The 23,749-nt window shown below is 35.7% G+C and overlaps 1 protein-coding gene across 1 annotated transcript; it reads right to left on the reverse strand.

Annotated features, from left to right (window-relative positions):
* Nucleotides 1–5,477: 5,477 nt before the first annotated feature.
* Nucleotides 5,478–12,112, reverse strand: LOC104241921 (uncharacterized). The gene is made up of 4 exons (XM_009796892.2): nucleotides 11,769–12,112; nucleotides 6,598–6,895; nucleotides 6,328–6,378; nucleotides 5,478–5,893 (listed from the first exon to the last, which is right to left on the reverse strand). Exons 1-4 carry the CDS (start codon nucleotides 12,068–12,070, stop codon nucleotides 5,501–5,503), a joined length of 1,044 nt encoding a protein of 347 aa, XP_009795194.1. The 5' UTR covers nucleotides 12,071–12,112; the 3' UTR covers nucleotides 5,478–5,500.
* Nucleotides 12,113–23,749: the final 11,637 nt, after the last annotated feature.

Below are 23,749 nucleotides of genomic sequence, written 5' to 3' on the forward strand. Positions count from 1 at the left end.
TCAGATTTTTAGGTTATCTGTTGTTTGGTAGAGCATTGAACCGCCTCCTTTTACCTTTTTGAGTAATTTTAGTACATCTTTAGCAATTAATCTTAGATTCTACTCTTGTAATTACTTTTTGTGGCTTATATTTCATCTCAGTCTTTGATTTCTTCTTTGATGAGTAGCTAAACCCATTAGCTAGGGTTGTGGCTCAACCCTAGTGTGGGTATTTAATTGGTCTTCAATTTTAGGGCTTAAATATTTATGGGTGAATGATATTTGGCTTGATTTATGCTTTAAATGTTAAATTGGTGGTTGCAAACACTGATTTGTGCCTTTTTGACTTAGGCTCTTCTTGAGAAAGAGAGACTACGTCTAGGAAATTCAAGCCAACAAGGAATTGGGGTGCATTCAAGAGATTGATAGCCCTTATTAAAGGGTTAAACCTAGAGATAGTAATACCAGACTTGAGCCAGTTTTGCTTGCATTGTTTGAACACCCAATTGAGCTTGAGAAAGTCAATTAGGGCAAAGTCACTCAAACTATAGAGAGGTATAGAGTAAGTAGTTATGTGCAATGGCTATATCATGATCCCAAATATAACAAATTTACCCTAAGTTTTAGATCCTGTTAGATACTCACCTAGGTATAAGTCACTTCCCTAGTGTTTTTTTATCCATTAAGAAAATCCTTACAAAAACATCATACTTAGCTTATTTTCTTGCATCATTAGTATTAAAGTAGAATAGTAAACAAACAAAGAATGATTGGAAGTGCAATTAAGAACAATTTTGCACAGCTAGATTCGATAGATACTCAACTCCAATATTAACTCTCTGTGGATTCGATCCCGGCCTTTCGGGTAAAAGTTGCATCGACCGCTCTTGTCATTTTATAGTGGTATAGGGTTGGAGCCGATTAAAGGCCTATACTCAGAACCAGTGGTTCACCATGCAGACTCCTCTCAGGCTGGAGCACCATGCATCAACTTCAACTCACCACCAGTGGTCTTACCCCATGAGTCCGATGAATCCGTATGGGAACCCAACAGTCAACCTCCTGCCCTTCTATCCTCCTCACCACATGGGGCAGGTGTATGCTCCTTGCTTCCAATCACTCCACCCCTTCAATCTACTATCTCCCTACTCGAGTCCACTGCAAGAGAGTCCACCACAGACACCACCCCCATCACCACATGCACTAGACATCCAAACAAGGCAAGAGCTGGCAGAGATACTAGTGGAGATGAGGGAAACAAGAACGGAATTTTGGTGGCTAAAGGGAATTCTGCTCTACAACCTCAAAGAACAGTACGAAAAAAAGTTTATTCTATAATGTCCACCAGATCTAGTAACATGCAGTCTAAATTTTTGTCTAACAACTAATCCAATAGTAGGGAAATATATCATGGTCATAATCCCAACACTTCATCAGATTCCTCAGTCAGTGAGTCTGGAATAGACAACACCTCCTGTTGTCACTCCAATGACTCCAACTTCACTAGGTCAGGTCAATAACCCTAATTCTTATATGAACTTCTTAGTCTAGAACTGTAGGAAATCACACAATCCTGAGTTTAGACGACACTTTAGGTCTATATTGGATAATCATAGGCCAGTGCTCGCTATTTTGCTTGAAACACACATGCACGACCATATAAGGCTCCGTGAAGATTTCAAATTTACCAACATATCCCAAGTATCTTCTAATGGTCTAATAGGTGGTGTAGTAGTGCTGTGGAATAAGGACTGTATCAATGTGACGGAGATGAGGATATCTGACCAAGAAATACATTGCCTGGTCCTAGTATGTCCCACTAAACCTCAATGGATACTATCTGCAATTTATGCTAGCAATTACTATAAATTACGTAATATTCTTTGGAATAACTTAATTAGTTTGCATGATACGGTTTGTATGCCATGATTAATAGGGTGTGATTTTAACGAGGTGCTAGAGTCAAGAGAAAAATTTGGGGGACTCCCTATTAGTAATAATAGAGCGGATAATTTTGGTAACTGCCTTAATTATTGTAAATTAATTGACTTAGGGTTTCATGGTATTCGTTTCACATGGACTAACATGCGTAGATATGGTAACACAATTTTAGAACGCCTTGATCGTTTTTAGATAATTATGATTAGATAAACTTATACCCAGAAGCCACAGTGAAACATCTATCATGTACTTATTCTGATCATTGCCCGCTCTTAATAACATTAGAACCCACACCTAGGATACGACAAAATTTTTTTTAGATTTGAAACCATGTGGGCATCACATCCACAGTTTCAACAATTAGTTCACAATGTTTGGACTAATGACCAACCTCTACTTCAAACTACTAACAATTTTCAGGCAGTAGCCACTCTATGGAATAAACAAAATTTTGGGATATAGTTCAACAAAAAGAAAGCTATTAGCAAGGCTGCAGGAATACAATCTTCTATACACTACCCTACATGCATATTTCTCCAAAATTTAGAAACTGAATTAACTCTGGATTGCAGTAATATATTACGTTTAGACGAAGAGTTTTGGAAATTGAATTCACGCATCACCTGGTTAAATGAGGGTGACACAAACACTAAATTTTTTCCATATGTCTACCCTTCATAGATGCATAAGGAATATAATAAATACTTTAAAGGATTTGGTTGGTAACTGGACTTTTAAACAAAATGACTTGCAAAATCAAATTCTTACTTATTATAAGAATTTATTTACAACTGAGGATTTGCTATCTATTACAACACATCAAGACTCGAATGCACATATCTCTTACTTATTAAAAGGCTAGAGGAGCCTCTTAGTCAAGAGGAGATTAAATGTGGTTTACATAGCTTTAAACCCTATAAGGCCCAGGGTCCGGACGGGCTATATCCGTTCTTCTACCAAAAATAATGGTCTGATGTAGGTGACAAAGTTACTTTTTTTTGTCGTGGCATCTTTAATACTAAGGTCATTCCTTATGAGCTAAACAGAACCTTCATTTGCCTTGTACCAAAGGTAAAAAACCCGACAACTATTCAACAGTATCGACCCATAAGCTTGTGTAATACAATCTATAAGATAATTACTAAGATATTTGTCAATAGACTTAAACCAATTATTAGCAAAATAATAGGACCTACACAAACTAATTTCCAACAAGGCAAAAGAGCCTCAGATAATACTATAATAGTGCAAGAAACTTTGAATTACTTTGCGAAAATGAAAGGAAAGGCTCCTTCAATGCTCTTAAAACTTGACTTGGAAAAAGCATTTGACATATTGAAATGGTCTTTTATAAGAAAGACACTTCTATATTTAACATTCCTACATCTATGATAACTTTAATCATGTCCTGCATTACAACAACATCCATTTCTATCCTAGTTAATGGTTCCAGAACTCACTACTTCACACCATCAAGAGGTGATCGTCAGGGTGATCCTTTATCACCATACCTATTTATAATGTGTATGGAAATGTTTTCACGCAGCATATCACTCTCTATGGACTACCTCCAATGGCAGCCAATCTGTCTATCAAAAGAGGGACCATCCCTATGACATCTTTTCTTTGCGGACCACAATAAGAAGGGCAAAAAGTATATTCCTATTCCAATAATAATGATATGATTGGAATCGTTTTAACCACTAATTAATATGGTATCTACCGTACTATTTGATTTTGTATTATTTTTTTAGTAAGTTTATTTTCAATTTTTTATACTCGATGAAGATAAATGTATCTTTCATCGTAGTAAACAAGGTTTATTATATATTAATTAGTAAAAACTTTGCTTTAAATATTCCTAACATTGTCTATACTCGATTATAAATATTAGTTTTTTGTATAGCAAAAACAAATTATATAAAAACATAAAAAGAAGAGTTTGTTTTTCAGAACGACTGTTGGTTTTTCTTGGTTAAAGCTTGATTGGAAAATGGAGGAATATTAAATATTTGAAATAATATTTTATAAAGGAACTTTGTCCCTCATGGCAAATAAAGAGGGAGATCATTGTGCTTTTATATAAAAACACTTCTAGTTGTTAAAAAGTTGAGTAGAAGCAAGCATCGTGTCCTCATTGCATTGGCTTTCGCTTTAGATTGATATACTTTTAGGATCAAGTTTATTTATCTTTTTTCATTTTATTTTTTTGGTATTTCTCGTGTGGAATTGTAATTTAATTTTGTGATTTCTTTTGCCCACGGTGATTTGCGACCAAATAATACCTAACAAAATTTTGAATATTTTTGTCGAAGAAATACCTTACCATGAACAAGCATCTTGGCACCTGTTAACACTCCAACTCGTTGGCTGTAAATTTCGCCAACTCGTTGGCTGTAAATTTCGGGGCTTAGCTAGTTAGCCTCATTTTTCGCCACAAAAAATCTACAAATTCTCCCCTCTCTTTACTGCATTCCAGCATCATTTCAGAAGCAAATTGCTTCGCCATTTGAGTTCGTCGAAGTTTTATAATTTGTGTTGTCGCTATTACAAAATAGCTTTTCGTTCTATCATGAGAGGATTAATCCAAATACCTTAGGCGACACTAAGGGGATTAAATTTTTTGAAGGCTTCTCAAGCAATGATAAAGAATGATACTTTAGACCGGGAATATGGATATAAATGTGTGTGTATGTGTGAAAAACACTAAAATCTTAACAAATATTAGATTCTGAACTCATAATTTCAATGATAGAATAAGTTAGTGCTAATGACAAGGTGGGTTGCTCTGATGGTAAGCACCCTCCACTTCCAACCAAGAGGTTGTGAGTTCAAGTCACCTCAAGAGCAAAGGTGGGGAGTTCTTGGAGGGAAGGATACCGAGGCTATATTGGAAATAGCCTCTTTACCCTAGGGTAGGGATAAAGTCTGCGTACACACTACCCTCCCCAGACCCCACTTGTGGGATGGGTTGTTATTGTAATAAGTTAGTGCTAAGAATTCAAGGTTGAATTCATCAAGTTTAAATCTTGGATCCGCTTCAGCTCGCATGGACAATGCATGTTATGGTTTGAACTTTGAACGTCTGCGTACACACTACCCTCCCCAGACCCCACTTGTGGGATGGGTTGTTATTGTAATAAGTTAGTGCTAAGAATTCAAGGTTGAATTCATCAAGTTTAAATCTTGGATCCGCTTCAGCTCGCATGGACAATGCATGTTATGGTTTGAACTTTGAACCAATATGTGAAGTGTCCAGGGTTGGCTTTTGTGTTTTGTCCCGACAAGCAGGGACGGAGGCACAAGCCGACCTACAGGTTCAGCCGAACCCAATAGCTTTTGCTCAAACAATGTATTTGGTGTTTTGAATTTATGATATATGTATAAATATTAAATTTAGAACCCAATCATTAATACTTGAAGTCGTGGTTCCAAAATCCATAAGGTTGAAATTATGACTCCGCCTCCGCCGGCGAGCTTCTTTAGGTCATTTAATTTGGTGACTATATTTATGTCTGCTTCTTTCAAAATCCTTGCTGGTTGAAATAAGATGAGAATACTTGAAACAGAGCTTAAAGATTTATGGTTTTTCAGGTTGTAACATGTACAAGAATATTCCACCAGCTACTGAAACATTAAGAGACTCGAATTCTCCTGCCATTGGAATACTCACAAGCTCACTTGCATCCTTAGCTTTCTCGGAAAGGCCCCCTCCTTCACTGCCCAAAACCAAACACAGAGGCGTATCAGCTAACGAATCTGCAAAGGCTCGAGATAGCCCAGAAATTCTCCTTGGCCGTTGATCATTTGCAGGATGGCCGGCCAGCATCTTCATGTTATAATGGTTTCTTAGAGCATCTAAGTGGAGCCAACCACCAGAGACTAACGGGAGCTGAAAGGAAGCTCCTCGACTAGCTCTAAGCGCCTTCTCATTGAATGGATCGCAACAGCCAGATAGCAGAAAGGCACCGCCCTGCCAAAAGATGGAGGAGTTTTACTTAGTTGGAAAATTATTCCAGCGAATGGAAAGATAGATCCAATTTGTAGATGGTACTTGCTTTAGCATATTATTAATGTGCAATAGAGCCTAGAATGTTTATCCTATGTAACTTTGATAAGATTATTTTTCAGTTACAAAAAGCATTACTAGTGCTTGACCACAAGTATCAATTGACATGATCATAATCGGAACGGAACCCCTAATGAATAAAGTAGATTCGGCATCAATAAATAAACATTGTCCTTCGCAGACAAATATAATTTAGTGAAGCAGTAACCACACTGAGAATGTGAAAACGTCAAACAAATTCAGTTATACGCAGTACTAAAGAGCACAAAGGAATTGACCATTGAAGGAAATAAAGGACAATATCTCTGAAATCAAAATTAGTTAAAGTATCCCCTTACCCATCCAAATGCCATCGCTGATCTAAGTAATGTGCCAAGATTACCAGGGTCCTGCATCAATCAGTATGGAAATTAAGAAAGCCTTGACGAAAGCAATATTAGTGTCATTTAATGCATTGACAGTCATTTAATGGGTTAGTGTCAAACCAAAGAAAAGTCTAAAAAAGATTTAAGTAGCATTCCTGGTCACTGCTGATTAGCAGTCCCAGATTCTTCTGACTAGAAAAAGCAACGGATTCTAAAGGTAACTAAGATCAGAGTCCAAATTACCTGGATTCCATCAAGAACTAGAATTCGATGAGCATTCTGGAACCATCTAGTGCAGTCTTCCTCTAGAAACTCATCATCAACACTGTGAAATGTTGAGGGTATTTTCATTAACGCAATCATTTCAATAGAATCAATGGACTGTAAACCAGAGAGTTTCTTCATCACCGTTGAGCTGATGCGTACAACGCGAACTGATTGAAGATTTAGGTCGTCGGGTACAGAAGCTTCATCAAGTACAAGTAAGCATTCAAATGTAATAGGTCTCTCTTGTACTCTTTCTTGAAAACAATATATTTCCCTGAGAAAGGTCAGATAAATGAGTTTAATCAGCACCAAGACAACATTGTCTAAATCTGGACTAATTCTAGAGATTTCCCTTCTACTTATCAATTTTTTACAGGAAGATATACCTCTTCAAAGATCAAACTTTCAAATGACAAACCAAAAAGTATCTCTAGGCTCTAGGGCCACGTCGCTCAAAATTTCAAATAAGCGGATTGAAGAATGCAAATAAAATAAAACAAAAATAAAATGAGAAGAATGAGTAAAAAATATGAACAAGCGCAAAAGATAACAAACCAACAGTTCAACAGGGAGAACGTAATAAAGGACATAGGTCAGAAGAAAATACTCAGAAGAAAATACTCAGAAGAAACTTGCCGATCTATACATCGTATCTATAACAGATGAAAATGAGCTTAAACTAGAAGTACATAGTTCCATTATAAGAACGAACGATAGTCCATTATAAGCATTCAATTGGAAACATGAAAAGCACAAGGCAACTCATGATTGCTCCTATGAGGTAAGTATTTTGAGATCAATGATAGGACCAAACCTATTGTTATATGTGAAAGTAGACAAAACAAAAGAAAGAAAAATCAAAAAGAGATGAAAATATGATGTAAGCGCATACATCAACATTCTTGTGATGTAAGCGCTTACCTCAGCATTCTTGTGATGTAAGCGCTTACCTCAGCATTCTTATGATGTAAGCGCTTACTTCGGCAGGGCATTCAAATGCCTATAAATAGGGTTCTACATTTTCATTTGTAGATCATCCCAAAACTTCTTCTTTCTCTCTTCAATTAATAAAGATTTATTCTTTGTGTGGCCGTGGAGTAGGCAAAAATTGCCGAACCACGTAAATCTTGTCTTGTCTTGTCTTATGCAATTTATTGTTTTTCTCTCTTAAATATTCTTTTCTTTCTATTAGCTTGATACGCTTCCCAACAACTGGTATCAGAGCACAGACAGTGTAATTCTGGTAGAAAAGTACAGTATTGGTGCAGGTACTATTCACAAGAATAGTGCGACACTATTGATCATCGTTACTATTCACAAGCACTATTCACATAAATTGTTTTTGTGAAAAATGGCATCGGAAGAAGGGAAGGTTAAGATTGACAAGTTCAATGGCAAAGATTTTGGATTCTGGAAAATGCAAATAGAGGACTATTTGTACCAGAAAAAATTACACTTACCTCTGACCGAGGTGAAACCGGAGACTGTCCAAAGCGGATTGGGATCTATTAGATCGCCAAGCTCTTGGTGTGATTCATTTGATGCTAACACGAAATGTGGTGTTTAACATCATTAACGAGAAGACCACTGCAGGCCTGATGAAGGCGTTATCAAATATGTATGAGAAGCCATTTGTTTCAAATAAAGTCTATTTGATGCGTCGATTGTTCAACTTAAAAATGACAGAAGGTGGATCAGTCACGGAACATATCAATGAGTTTAATACAATATTAACTCAGTTGAGTTCTGTTAATATAACAATTGATGACGAAATCAGGGCGTTGATTCTACTATCATCTCTACCAGAGAGTTGGTCTGCAACAGTAACTGCAGTTAGCAGTTCATCAGGAAGTACCAAACTCAAATTGAATGATATTAGAGAGTTGGTTCTAAGCGAAGATATTCGCCAAAGAGAATCAAGTGATTCCCCAGGATCTGCTTTTAGTACCGAAAACAGGGGGAGAATCAACCAAAGAGGACAGAGTTATGGTCGTGGCAGATCAAAGTCAAGGAGAAGAGGACAATCCAAAAATCGCAAGAACATTACTTGTTGGAATTGCGATAAAAAGGGTCACTACAGTAGCAAACCTATTGTTGTATGTGAAAGTAGACAAAACGAAAGAAAGAAAAATAAAAAAGATATGAAAATATGATGTAAGCGCTTACATCGACATTCTTGTGATGTAAGCGCTTACCTCAGCATTCTTATGATGTAAGTGCTTACATCGGCATTCTTATGATGTAAGCGCTTACCTCGGCAGGACATTCAAATGCCTATAAATAGGGGTCTACATTTTCATTTGTAGAACATCCCAAAACTTCTTCTTTCTCTCTTCAATTAATAAAGAGCTATTCTTTGTGTGGCCGTGGAGTAGGCAAAAATTGTCGAACCACGTAAATCTTGTCTTGTCTTATCTTGTGCAATTTATTGCATTTCTCTCTTAAATATTCTTTTCTTTCTATTAGCTTGATACGCTTCCCAACAACTGTCCTTGCGATTCCAACAAGTAATGTCCTTGCGATTTTTGGATTGTCCTCTTCTCCTTGACTTTGATCTGCCACGACCGTAACTCTGTCCTCTTTGGTTGATTCTCCCCCTGCTTTCGGTACTAAAAGCAGATCCTGGGGAATCACTTGATTCTCTTCGGCCGAATATCTTCGCTTAGAACCAACTCTCTAATATCATTCAATTTGAGTTTGGTACTTCCTGATGAACTGCTAACTGCAGTTACTATTGCAGACCAACTCTCCGGTAGAGATGATAGTAGAATCAACGCCCTGATTTCGTCATCAATTGTTATATTAACAGAACTCAATTGAGTTAATATTGTATTAAACTCATTGATATGTTCCGTGACTGATCCACCTTCTGTCATTTTTAAGTTGAACAATCGACGCATCAAATAGACTTTATTTGAAGCAGATGGCTTCTCATACATATTTGATAACGCCTTTATCAGGCCTGCAGTGGTCTTCTCGTTAATGATGTTAAACGCCACATTTCGTGTTAGCGTCAAACGAATCACACCAAGAGCTTGGCGATCTAATAGATCCCAATCCGCTTTGGACATAGTCTCCGGTTTCACCTCGGTTAGAGGTAAGTGTAATGTTTTCTGGTACAAACAGTCCTCTATTTGCATTTTCCAGAATCCAAAATCTTTGCCATTGAACTTGTCAATCTTAACCTTCCCTTCTTCCGATGTCATTTTTCACAAAAATAATTTACGTGAATAGTGCTTGTGAATAGTAACGATGATCAATAGTGTCGCACTATTCTTGTGAATAGTACCTGCACCAATACTGTACTTTTCTACCAGAATTACACTGTCTGTGCTCTGATACCAGTTGTTGGGGAAGCGTGTCAAGATAATAGAAGGAAAAGGATATTTAGGAGAGAAAAACAATAAATTGCACAAGACAAGACAAGACAAGATTTACGTGGTTCGGCAATTTTTGCCTACTCCACGGCCACACAAAGAATAGCTCTTTATTAATTGAAGAGAGAAAGAAGAAGTTTTGGGATGTTCTACAAATGAAAATGTAGACCCCTATTTATAAGCATTTGAATGCCCTGCCGAGGTAAGCGCTTACATCATAAGAATGCCGATGTAAGCGCTTACATCATAAGAATGCTGAGGTAAGCGCTTACATCACAAGAATGTCGATGTAAGCGCTTACATCATATTTTCATCTCTTTTTTATTTTTCTTTCTTTTGTTTTGTCTACTTTCACATACAACAATAAGTTTGGTCCTATCAGGTAAGTATTTTGAGATCAATGCTCCATCATTTCTCACTACATCATCATACATTTCAATCATCTCTGCTATTACTTTCTCAAGTATTTCGAGATTCTATGATATATCAAAAGAAAGCGAGCCCCTATGGAACTAATAGCCTATTTGGCCAAGCTTCTGGGATGCCAAAAGTGCAGTATTTGGCCAAGCTTTTAGGAAATAGATAAGTGTTTTTGGGTAGTAGCAGAAGCTGTTTTTCAAAATTACTAGCCAAAAACAAACTGCTACTCTCCAAAAGTGCTTTTCGAAAAGCATTATAACAAAAATACTTGTTAAAACAAACAGATTTTGGAAGCTTGGTCAAACAGGTTATAAATAATCTTCTAAGTTCTAACTCAGCGTTAACGCAAAGGGCTTCACAATCCAACTACTATAACAGCTTGGCACTAAAATTAGAGTCTCAAGCTAAAGGACTTAGCCTTAGCGAACAACAATCAACAAGGCCTAAGACATCGAGTTAAGGACATGAAATGGCTAAACTCAATATAGAACTTAGGTTAAAAACAAAAAAATTAAAATAAAAACATACATATGGGAAAAAGAAAAGGAGAATTATCTAACTGAATACTCAAGCTAAAAGTAGGGATGGCAAGCAGTACGCGGCGGTGCGGGGCGGGTTTTCTCTTAACCCGCAATTTCAAGCCGCCCCGACCCGCATAGCAGTTGCACCTGCGTTCACCCGCCCCACATCCACACCCACGTCCACCCGCCCCGCATAAGTTTTTCTTTTTCATTTTGTTAGTTTTAATTTTTTTTAATCTTTTAGCTGAAATACAAAAAATCTCTGTCAAGATAAATTAATAGATATTTTCCTTTTTGTTAATCAGTAGTCATAATTTGAGCAAAATAAGGGATAACACTTTGATCAATAAATAAGATTTATAATTGATTAATAATTATGTGTTAGATATTACATTACTAGAAGTTGTCATAAAAGAATAAGAACTTGACGTGCAAGCATTGGGTTCAAAGTTCAAACAATATGAAACTTTATTTTGTTTTAATATATTATGTGGAATCAATTTCATCTTCAGAAAGTTAAAAAATTATGTTTCCTTCTTTGATGAAGTTTTTAAACCCACACCCGCATAAATTTTAAATTTTTTTCTTTTGACCCGCCCCGCCCCGCACCGCCCCATTATCATCTCTATCTAAAAGTATCTCATTTTTTAAATAAACCACTACTAGATAGTAGTTATTTTGAAATTAACAAATTTCACTGTCTTCAATACATGGCTATTAGTGACAAAACTGAGTAACTTAAAAATTTACTGATTAAATCAGATGAAATAATCCAAACAAACACAAAGAGCCAATTAAAGTGTTCAAAAAAGGGAAAAAAAGAATTTACCTAATAGGGGTAGAGCCAACAAGAAGAGCAGAACCATGAGAATGGCGATAAGAGGAACTCTGGCGAAGTTTAAGGCAGTGTTTAACAAAAGGGTTTGAAGTACTAGTGATTGACTTCACATGAAACGGTAAAGATTCAACCTTTTCAGATATATTCTCACTATTAATAATATCAGTTGCAGAATTTGGCTTTGAGCTAATTTTGGTTCTGGGTTCTAAAGTTGAAGTCTTTGACTCCAAATTTGAAGCATTAATTTGTAGAAAATGGACAGGAGAAATCCAACAAGTGTTAATGGATTGCATTGTTGATTCGCTTTGTTTTTCAGTTGTCTACTGAACAAGTGTATAAATGGACACTCCCGCTGGACAATTTTTGTAAATTACAATAAAGCCTGTGTACATGGCTTAATTGCAAATAGATCCTTTTATTTTGCAAATCGTCGATTTGGTCCCAATTTACTATTTGTTGTTTGATTCGTTGACAAAGTTATGCCAGGATTATAATACGAACACTATCAATACCGGAAATCCTGGATAATTAAGTGCATATACTTAATTATAAATAATTGTAAAATTCCGTTAACTCCCTTAGTTTATAAATAATTGCTACTAAATTAACCTATTTCCTCTTTGACTGAGCAAATGACCCTCTTATAAATAAAATTGATTCTACAAAAATTCTTTAGTGTTATTTTTACAAGATTTATAGTATATTATTTTTGTGGAGCTCCTATCAAAAAGATCATACAAATACAATAACATTTGTAATGTACTATAACTCCCCCTTGAGTACAGTAAAATATTTGCAAATACAAAGTGATTATTTTGCTGGAAGCTATAAATCTAAACTAAATTGCACCGATCATCTATTTTTCTTTTTATTTCTAGAGCAAAATTCTATAATTATCTCAAGTTAATATCGTAAGTTCAAATGAACAAAAAAAGTGATCTATATGAGTAGACAAATCAATAAAATAAACTTGTAAGTGCATAACTATAACTATTAGAATGATCTAATTAGAACATGGAACTCTTTATATAGGGTAAATGGTATAAAAATTTTGAAGGAAGTAAACCCTTCGTTATTTTAAGAAATATTGATGAAACTAATTGGTGGATAACTTGTGTAGTTGTGTTTGAGAAACATAGACAACTATCATTAAAAGGATTTTTTATGAACAAGAAAAATACTTTCTTTAAATTTTTGGAGTGAAATATTATTTACTTTTTTCTATTCCGAATCATAAATAAACAAACTTTGGTAAAATTATTTACACTTGGTAGATATAAAAGAATGAGAAAAATACACATAATTTGCAAATAAATTTTGTTATAAGTTTTCTTATATTGATATACACATAGTGGCGGATACACCTTTGGACATATGGATGCTGAAGCACCCATTGGCTTTGGCCAAATTATATAATATATTTATAAATAATACCTAAAGACTTCACTAATTGATCATGAGCACCCACTATGACCACGCTTGACCATCTAGAATTTAAATTAAAATCAGTAAAGCACCTACGACCTATAAATCTTGGATCTACCACTGTATACACATTACAAGCAGAATAGGAACAATAACTTATACAAAATAAAATGAGGTCACCATATTTTGAAACAAAAATATACTTCATATTATAGAAGTTAGAGTCAAATAATTACAGGTAATTTAGGGGGGAAATCTTTTACAAAATTTCACTGAATGAGGAAAAAAGGGTTCAAATATCTTGCAGTAATATATAATAATTGCCTTTTATCTAACAATGACATTCTACCGTTTATATTCAAGCAAAATTATGATATTTCTATTTTATGAGTGATTTTGGAATATTTATTGGTCGTCTAAAGATGAACTCTAATATAAGAGTCTTTTTTTTTTGGAACAATGAGAATGAAATTACACTTCAATGTTGAGAAAAAAATCATGATTTACAACTGCTAATTAAAAATTTGTCAAAGTTTAATATAATCGAAATTAGCCACTTTTTTATGTAAAAACAAAATCTGAATAAAAACACTCTTGAAAATTCATAAAAAATTTCAACATAATATGTAGGAGTTCAAATTTTTTTACATATGAGATTTCCGCACAATATGCTGGAATTTCAATATAATATGCTAGAAGTTTATACGCAAGAGCTCCTAAATCTAGCATATTACACTGGAACATGCCGTGTTTCAGTTAAGGTATTTTTATCAGGAGTTTATCTCCACATAAAATAGTGGTCATTTTTCTTTGTAAATGCTGACTACTTTTTAATTACCAGTTTAAAAACTTACTAGCCCCTGTTATTTTGACTTTAACATTTAGTAGTAATATTGGGCCCGTGCATAGCACGGGTTATCTTAACTAGTATATATTACTACTATTTAGAAGCGGGAGTTGGGGCTCTTCGTCATCCTGCTTCCTAATTTACAATTAGGTCCCTACTTTTGATCCAAAAGCAGGGGTATTTTTGTCACTCTGCTCACTTTGTACTTTCTGCAACGCCTTTTCCCTTCGCACTCTCTTCAATACGCGCTTTCTAATCCTCTATCGACGTGGAAGACGAATCGATTCTTGCTTCTGCTGCTGTCAGTTGTTCTTCCAGATGGGTAACACCTGCTCTTGGATGGATATCCGATTAGGGGTGACTGCCAATAAAATCTGCAATACCTTCTGTTCTGTTTGGGTTTTCTTTTCCTTTTTTTGGTTCATGGCTTACTACTCTGTTCCTTTTGGTGTCTCTGCTTGCTAGGTGAAACAAGTCAGTACTTCTTGCTTCCTTCTCTATCTCCTCCTTTAGATTTCTGTGTACTGCAGTATGTTACTCAAGAGTTATTAGCTGCGACGTTCATCTCTTGTAGCCTTTTTTCCCTATGACCATGTTCAGAGAAAGGAGCTGTAATTTATTCTTTAATCAATAAACTTGTGGAGATTTGTATTCACTTAAAGCTAGGCACACAGCTGCTCGTTCTGCTGCTTCTCGCGTTATCTGCCTCTTTTGTACGACGCTTTAGTACTTTGTACTTGAAAAAGATAACAATATTCATACTAAGATACCTATTCAAGTTGTTGTCACTGTGATGTATACCCTTTGTAAGCACGTGATTTTTGCCCAATATGAGAATTACTCCCAAAAAAATTCAAAAATAAAATAATTTTCCTTGGTGTGCAATTTTTGTGATATTTTTGTAATTATTTGTATGTTTGTCTGTGCATGTTTATTTGTTAAATTATTAAAAATACAAAAATATGTCGTATTTTGCATGTAGGATTTAATTATACAATTGTTAGTAATTAAATTTGTTTTACAAAAAAAATTAAAAATTACAAAAATAGGCATCGTTTGCATTTTTAGCATTTAATGTCCAAATATACAATTTTATGCTTAATTATTACTTAATTGTGCGTTAATTGTTATTGGGAGTTAATTTGCGCTTTTATAACTTAATTTAGTTCTTAATAATAAGTTAAGTATTTTTATAATTTAGTTTTAGAGAAATAAAAGAAGAAAAGAGAGCGAAAATATAAAGAAAGTCGGAATTGGGCCTCTTCTTCGATTTCAAGCCACAGGCCCAAAAAATGGTCCAATCTTCCCAAACGACCCAGTCCATTTCGAACTGGGTCGACCCAGTCCATAACCCAACATCCTATTATCTTACATTTTACAAAACAAAACAAAAAAAAAGAAAAGAAAAGAAGAAAAACCCTAAAAACTAAAAACCCATCCCCCCCCCATTCCTCATCTTCTTCTTCTCCAAAAACACCCCTAGCTCCCCTCCCATGGCCGCCATGGCTGTTGCCATTCCCCCCGTCCCTCACACCTCCAACACACTCACACACGCACAACTCCTTCATCTTCTTTCTTCAATAAAAAACGCAGCCAACACTCCGTCGAACCCCGTCGCGCAGCTGCATCGTCTGTTTCTTCGTAGTTGCTGCTGCATCGTCTGCTTCTTCTACTGTTGCTGCCCGCTGCTGCATCGTCTGCTTCTTCTACTGCTGCTGCCCGTCGAGCAGCTGATTCGAAACCACCTCGTCGCCGCTGGACAGAAAACCAACGAGCAACATGAGGTGAAGAAGAAGAAGCAACAGTCTTGGAGATGTTGCTGTCCGCCACTGCTGCGTTTTACTGCTGCCCACTGCTGCGTTTTGCTGCTGCCCGCTGCTGCTCCGTCATGCTGCTGCTTGCTTTTGCTACGACCAGCTATTGACGAGCTTCATCGAGCTCGAACTCGAGCTCCCATGGCTGCCGCTGCGTCTTCGTCTCCATTCGCGCTGCTGCTACTATGTCGCGTTGCTGCCTGCTCCGACGTGTTGCTGCTGCTGTTCCATCGTGTTGAGCTGCTGCTCCTGGAACTACTACTGTAGCTGCTGCGTCATCTTCAAACGACGCCAAACGACCATCTTCTTCGATCGTCGTTTCGATCCGGTTAGTGGGTTTAAGATTTGGGTTTAACATTCTTGTTTGTTCATCGTTGAATTAATTTTTTTTAGTTTGTTCATGTGTTTTGTTGGTTTAATTTTCAGATTCAAATGAAAATTTAATTAATTGTTTTTCAATTTATTTCATGTTAATTTTATTTATTTTTGTAAAAAGGAATTGTTAGTTTAGTTTTAATATAGAAAGGTATTAGTTTAAATCGTTCAAATTTGTTGTTTGTTGTTAATATAGATTTAGTTCGTGTTCATCTTGTTTGAAGTTCGTTTTTAATTTAGTAATTTAATGTGAAGTTATGTTTTGGTTTTAATTTTTGGATCATGCATCTTTGTTATAAGTTTTGTTGGATTTAATTTAAGAAAGATTAGTTGATTATTTGAAGATTAGTGATTTGAATATGTTTATTTGTTTTGTTTAAGTTTAATTCGAAGTTTGAACAAAGTTTGTTTGTTATTTGTTATTGAATATTTTCATTCATGTTCATACTTTGTTTGGTTGATCTTGAATCCGAAATTTGTATAGTTTGATTTCTTGTTTATCATTTATGATTATTTCTTGAATTTGTCTCGTAATCTTGTTTAAGTTTAATATAGGAATTGTTGGTTGTAATGTTGTTAGAGTTGATTTTAAGTTCAATATTATTGAATTTAGAAATTTGAATATACTTGTTTGTTGTTCTTGTTTGTTGTTGTTGTTGTTGTTGTTGAATCTGAAAATAGGTTTGTTTGTTGCTAAAAATATTGTTCAATCAAATTTTAGTTGTTCTTTGTTGTTCAATCATGTTCATGTGATTTGTTGTTGAAATGTTGAAGAAATCATGTTCATGAGATTTGTTGTTTGAATTTATGTAGAAATTGGTCATATTGACTATATTTTGGTTGAGTTTGATTAATTGATTTGTTATAGCTGATGGGGTAATTTGGTAAATCGCAGTACGTTTGGGGGTAAAATAGTAATTGCAATAAGGTCGGAGGGGTAGTTTAGGAATTGTACATTTTGTAATTTTTTATATGAAGCATGGGGGACAAAATGTAATGGGGTGGGTTGTGATATAATTGTTTAATATAAAGGGGGGACAAGACAAAATTTAGTGGGGAGGAATCTTATATTTGTTTAGTGAAGCATGAGGGACAAAATATAATGGGCTGGTGATGATATATTTATTTAATGTAATGGGGATGAGTGAAAATATAATGGGTTTGGTACGAGAAAGGGATTGATTTTAGTTAATTAAAGGGGTTGGGAATGTGTTATAAATAGGGAGAAGTCTTGAATCAGATGGGGGAGAAAAAAACGGACAGAGAATAAGAGGAAAAAAAAAGTTGAATATTTAAGAGAGAAAAATTCCGAAAAATATTCAAACTTTCAAATAAAAAAAAACTAAAAAATCTTCTGCTTTCTTTCATTGTTTGAAATCAACATTAATTGTTGTTGTTTCATAAAAGTTGGAAGCATTTGTTTTGGGATTACTACTCCACCGGTCTGTTACTGGGTTGTTACTGTTGCTGGGCAGTTGTTGCTGTGTTGTACTGTTATTATTGCTGCTGATTCTCATCTTCATTTTCTTTTGCTTCCAATATCAGGTACACAACTGACACGCTGGTTATTGTAATCCGAAATATGAAGCATGAATACATATGAAGAATGAAATTTTGAAGTTTTAATTTCGTTTTTCTTTATTCCTTTTGTTGATTGTATTTAAGCTATTTCATGTATTACTAAATAATAATTGGAATAAGAAAAAATAACATAAGTTAGTCTTTAATGAATCAGTTCGGCAAAACAGGTTAATTCACTAGTTATGAAGGTTTCAAGATTATCAACAGTAGGTTAATCATGAATAACTAGCTAAATTTAGCTAAGACATGAATTTAAATTAAATTTCGTAAATTAGGCATTAAGGCATTTGAGTTCAGGCAAGATTAGAAACTTCGTTTAAGTCTAAAAGACTTTCTAAAAAGCTTTAGTAATTATGGTTAAAATCTAGTTTCAAATGGTCGTGAATAATTAATCTCAATAGTTTTTTTTATAACAATGCTGGGTTTTAATCTAGCTGTATTTGATTCTTTTAAATATTAGTTGTCAAATTTTTATTTTATTTATAATTTCAAATTTTTTTAAATAAAATTCCTTTTCATCAATATTTGTATTAATCTAGCAATTAGTATGTCATGCTTTCTTAAATAAATAAAATAAAAGCTAGTAATTAATTAGGATTTTTTTCTTTATTTTAGAGACTAATTTTTATAGAAAAATGTAGTCGCTTTAAGATTTGTCCATTTAAAATAAATGAGATGAGCCTCGCTTAATAAAATGTATAGATTGCGGGGCCCTCAATAAATGTACATTTAATTGCTTAGAATTCGGGAGGAGCCGTTTTAGCAAATTTCACGGCCCTACCCAAAAATAATGATACGCTAGTCGCTTTAGGCGCGTATTTAACAATGTTATTTTCTTAAATACGGGTGTGCATTTATGTAACCCAAATCCAAATCTCAACGGAGTCGAAATGTGTCGATAACCACGGGTGCATTGATTGCGACGTGGTTTGAAATACGTTTTCACAATGTTGCAATTCTTCGTAAAATAATAACAATAAATAAAAAATAATAAAAGCGGCTAAAGGATAAAATTTGCACATAAGTTTATAATACGTATTATATCAGATAATCAAGCCGAATATAACAGTTGAGCGACCGTGCTAGAACCACGGAACTCGGGAATGCCTAACACCTTCTCCCGGGTTAACAGAATTCCTTATCCGGATTTCTGGTTCGCGGACTGTAATACAGAGTCATTCTTTTCCTCGATTCGGGATTAAAATTGGTGACTTGGGACACCCTAAATCTCCCAAGTGGCGACTCTGAAATAAATAAACAAATCCCGTTTCGACTGTCCTTTAATTGGAAAAAACTCCTTGTACCCTCGCGGGGCGGAAAAAGGAGGTGTGACAGCTCTGGCGACTCCGCTGGGGATATGGAAACCAGAACCACTGGTTCAGGGTTTGAAATTTGAGCTTAGATAAATTGTTATATTTGGCTTTATCTGATTTTTACATGTTTGAGCCTAATGTGCTAAATGCTGCTTTTACCACTTTGATATTATTTGACTGTATATATAAACTGTGTCGAACCCTTCTCTCTTCACCTCCGGGGATGTGCTTACTGGTTGAGACTCCCTATTCTGTTAGTGTTATACCCTGAAATAAAAAAGAGGCTCGGACAAGTTACGAAGCCGGATGGCCTTTTGGTTCCCGGTAAGTTGCCCCCTCCTCGACTTGAGTTGTCCGCTCGGGTACACAGTCTAGAATACCGACTCAGGTTTTGAACATAAAATAACATGACTTCATGCCGGATCCCTAGTAGGAGCGATTATTTGCATCATGATGCATTTGACTTAGGGGACTCAACACAGGGGTTGGGTCTGTCTAGGGCTAGCAACCTGAAATGAAAAAGACCATCTTGATGCATCCTATGTGCTACATGTTGCATTCCTTCAAGGGTAAAAGGGTCATTTGGCGGACCAATGATAATTGAGAGTGAATGAAAAGGAAAAAAGGAAAAAGAGAGGGTGAAGTGCGACGATAAAGCAAATATGGCCGGTTATGTTTTGATACATTTTTATTTAAAAAAACAAATTTTAAAAAAATGAAAAATTCAAAAAAAAATTCTTTGCACTTTTTATCATTTTTGAAAAATCAAAAATAAAAAAAAAAAGAAAAAGAAAATCCAAAAGATTTTACATGTTTCATCACCTTTTAAGAAAAAGCAAAAGAAAAAAAGATATGTTTTCTCTGAATTAGTTATTTTTTTTTATTCTCACCCGTATCCAATCTGCCCGAACTACGCGGGTTTGATTCTCACCGGATGTGAGATACATAGGCAACCCTCATCGGGTCCAACCCCCTTCTTTTGCTAAAATAGCCAAAAATAAATAAATAAGCAAAAAAAAATGTCAAAATTTTAATTCCGTCACGAATAAGTCAGGTGATGTTGTTTTGTCATAAATAGCCGAATGTTCCCGAAAGGGACACCGGAAGGCTGACTTTGCATAAACAGCCACCTTTTGGGTCATGTTTAGGATTTTTGGTCTAGTTGACCCACACAGCCCTATAAATCTTCGTCCCCGAGGCGCTGAAAGGCCGTGTTTGCAACACCAGGTTTTTATTTTAATTTGAAAAGAAAAAAAAAGTCAACGGTCAGGTGAATACCGTTTGGATTTTTTGTCAAAAAATAAGCCGAGCCAGCTTCGGCCGCGTCCTAAACCGTTCTTGCCGAAATAGCCTTAGAGTATCTTTCAGTTATCGAAAGTCTATATTCGTAAAAGAACGGACAAGTTTGTAAAGTGTCATAAAATAATCCTCCCTGACCTCAAAATTCATGTGAAATTTGGAAGTGGCCACATTTGCAAAAATAGCCGTTTGGATGCATTTGTCAAACGGAGAAAGGGAGCTGGCGTTTTGTTTTGATTTTGTAAATCTTTTGATTAGAATATGTGGGTTGTTTGATTTTCGAGTTTGTGGGTCATCTTCAAACCTTTGAAACCCAGTTTATTTTAATATGAAAATTGAAAAAAAATGTGTTTAGTATTGTTTTGGCCGAACTACGCAAGGTCTGATTCATGCGGGGTCATGATACGTAGGCAATCTCCATAAGATTCGACCACAACAAAAAAAATGAAAAAAAAAAAGAAAAAGAAAAAAATGAAATGAAAAAAAAAATTGAAAAAAATCGAAAAAAGGAAAAATGAAAAAAGAAAGAAAAAAAAGAAAAAAAAAATGAAAGATCGAAAAAAAGAAGAAAAAAAAGATGTTGTTAATGAGGACCGACGGAGTCCATTCTAACCTGTTTGTTTCCCAAATAAAGTTAAGGTGGTTGGTTTGTGGTAAGCCAGACAATGACACCCAGAATCCTTTACTTGCACCTCATGATACACACTCTGCTGGGATTAGGCCTGATAACAGAAGCACTTGAATCCTATTGGGGACTTGTTGACTAAGGTTGATGATATTGAAGTTGGTAATGGTCTAGGAAATACTGATGCGAAGCTCAGTGGCTACGATGCCAAGTTTGATAAAATGGGAAGACGCTCCGTTCCTTGGTTAGCAAAAGAGAAGCTGGTGGTGGCTTATTTTGTTGTCATTTTTGTTGTCCGGATTATTCTTAGGGTTGTAATCCGAATATTTTCTTGTGTCAAACCTTCCTATCTTTCCAATTTTGTCATATCAGTTTGTTTAAGTTTTGTCGAGGTTGTGTTAGGATTTTATTCTGGTTGTTTTGTTTGTTTTATTATTCAAACCATCTCGCCGGTATTCTAATACAAAGCCGGTCTTTTGTTATTTCCAGTCATCTTTTTGTTTAGTCCTTTTATCATTTTTGTTCAATGCCGATTCTAGGGACATGACATGCGCACCCAGTTTGGGCCTAATCTTAAAAGTTAATCATAAAACCCTGGGAAGGTGATCAAAGCATTTAAAGGGAAATAAGAACGGTTTGAGATTATTTGAAGCCCGAGTCATGTGGAACTGGGGCAAGTAAAACATAAAGAAAATCGTTAAATGCAAGATTCACCAAATTGGCATGAGGGTCGTTCATGAGAGTGAGAGTGTCGCCCAACGGTGCTTTAGAAATGACAAATGAAAAAGCAAGTGTTTAACATATTTGTCAAGTCCAGCACCATCGGAAGAGACTATAAATCTATGATCAATTGTGTTGTTTGCACTTGGCATGTTTTGAAGACTGGAATGACGAAGGCATTTTGTTCTGCTATCTAAACACTTTATCCTTCGTTACCCCCCTTTGAGCCTTATTTATTTTTTTTCATACCCCTCGTTCGGAATCAATAGCAACGACTAGGAAATACGAGCCTGGAAGGTAAAATAAAAAATAAAAAAAAACGAAAAAAAGAAGAGGAGAAAAATGATAACAAAAAAAAAGTCAAATGAAAACAGAGGAATTGGGAACTACGTTTGACCTGATTCCTCAAAGATGATACGTAGGCGCTTCACGGCTCGGTCATAGGGTGCATAATGGCCACAATAGTCACAGTGTACATGGTGTAAAAAAAATATAATAATAAATAATCCCCAAGCAAGAAACTGGGGCAAGGGTTGCGCTTGTTGTAAACAAATATGATTTCGAAGGTTGTAATTTTGAACCCCAAATATGATTTGTTTTTGAGCCTTTAATACCCTTTCTTTCTAGCCTATCCAAAACCCACATTACGGTCCAAAGAAAGACCTTCTGACCAGTCTGCAAAAGATGCCAAGTCAGACAAATGAGAGTCTTACCGGCGAACATAACATTCTGTTCCACAGCAGAAAGGACTCTAATCTCCAGCAGAGAGAGTCATACCGGCAACACTCCAAATCCCCAGCTGGAAAGTGATACAAATGAGAGAGTCATATCGGTGAAAACCTTCACAGGCACCATAAGGCGATGAAAGCTGAGAGAAGAACAAAAAATGAGAGAGACTTGATAGTGAAAACCCTTTGGGCACTACAAGTCGAATAAGATTAAGAATCCAATGGGGAATCGCCAATTGAAGATCTTGAAAGATGATTGACGGTAGAGGATAGGCCACATACGCATGTCATGGCCATTAGAGTCGGTATCTGCGTTTGATAGGTTTTTATTTATAGTTTCTTTTGTAAAAGAGTCATCATTTCCTTTGTCTTTTGTTTTCTGTTCCCTTTTATCTTTTTCCTTTCATAGAGAAATTCCCCAGTAGAGTCTGTTTGGTCAGAACAAATGAGAAATGACTTCAAAATATGCCATCAGCTTTCCAAGATGAGATCTGACTAATACATCCAAGTGGTATAGTCAGCAAGGAACAAGCGCGAGGCCAGTGTCAAAAAAGATATCCCCAGCAAAAGGGAATTGACAAAAGGATTGACGAGTGTCAAGAGGGATATCCCCAGCAGAAAGGGATTATCCCCAGCAAATAATATCATCCCAACAAGTTTTGGAACGTAGAGCATGGAAGGAAAAAGGGAAAAGCCATCCCCAGTAGGAGTATCACAACCAACCACCACGTTTTAAACTAACAAATTTTGTTTGATTTGAAACAGGTAAAGGAAATGGCATTGATGACAGAAATGCATGCCATAAGGGAGACTGTCAAACTGGGGCAGAAAATTTTCCTTTCATTTAGAAAATTTTCTGGAAGTCAGGTACCCATTCGGGGAAGAATAAAGATAACACCAATCTCAAGGAAAATGGTCTTAGAACCAATGTTGCCCCCAACATAATAAGTTTCAATGGAGGAAGTTATCCCCAACAGACAGAACAAAGGGATGACACTTGTGCTTAGAAAAGCAAAGAGCCATTATCATCCCCAACAGCTTCCAGAAGAATGAATCATCGATTTGAAAGGATAAAATTCCCCAGCAGCGTTATCCTCAACAACGTTATCCCGAGAAGATAACACTTTTATCCCCAGATGTGTTGAAAAAAAAAATTGAATTTGAAGGAGGGGAAGAAAGGAGGCTTCCCCAGTAGTATTATCCCCAGCAATCAGGCGTCCACCTAGAGAACAAGGAAGAGCAGTT

The sequence above is a fragment of the Nicotiana sylvestris genome, chromosome 5 (genome assembly GCF_000393655.2).
Source record: "Nicotiana sylvestris chromosome 5, ASM39365v2, whole genome shotgun sequence".
Taxonomy (NCBI): Eukaryota; Viridiplantae; Streptophyta; class Magnoliopsida; order Solanales; family Solanaceae; genus Nicotiana; species Nicotiana sylvestris.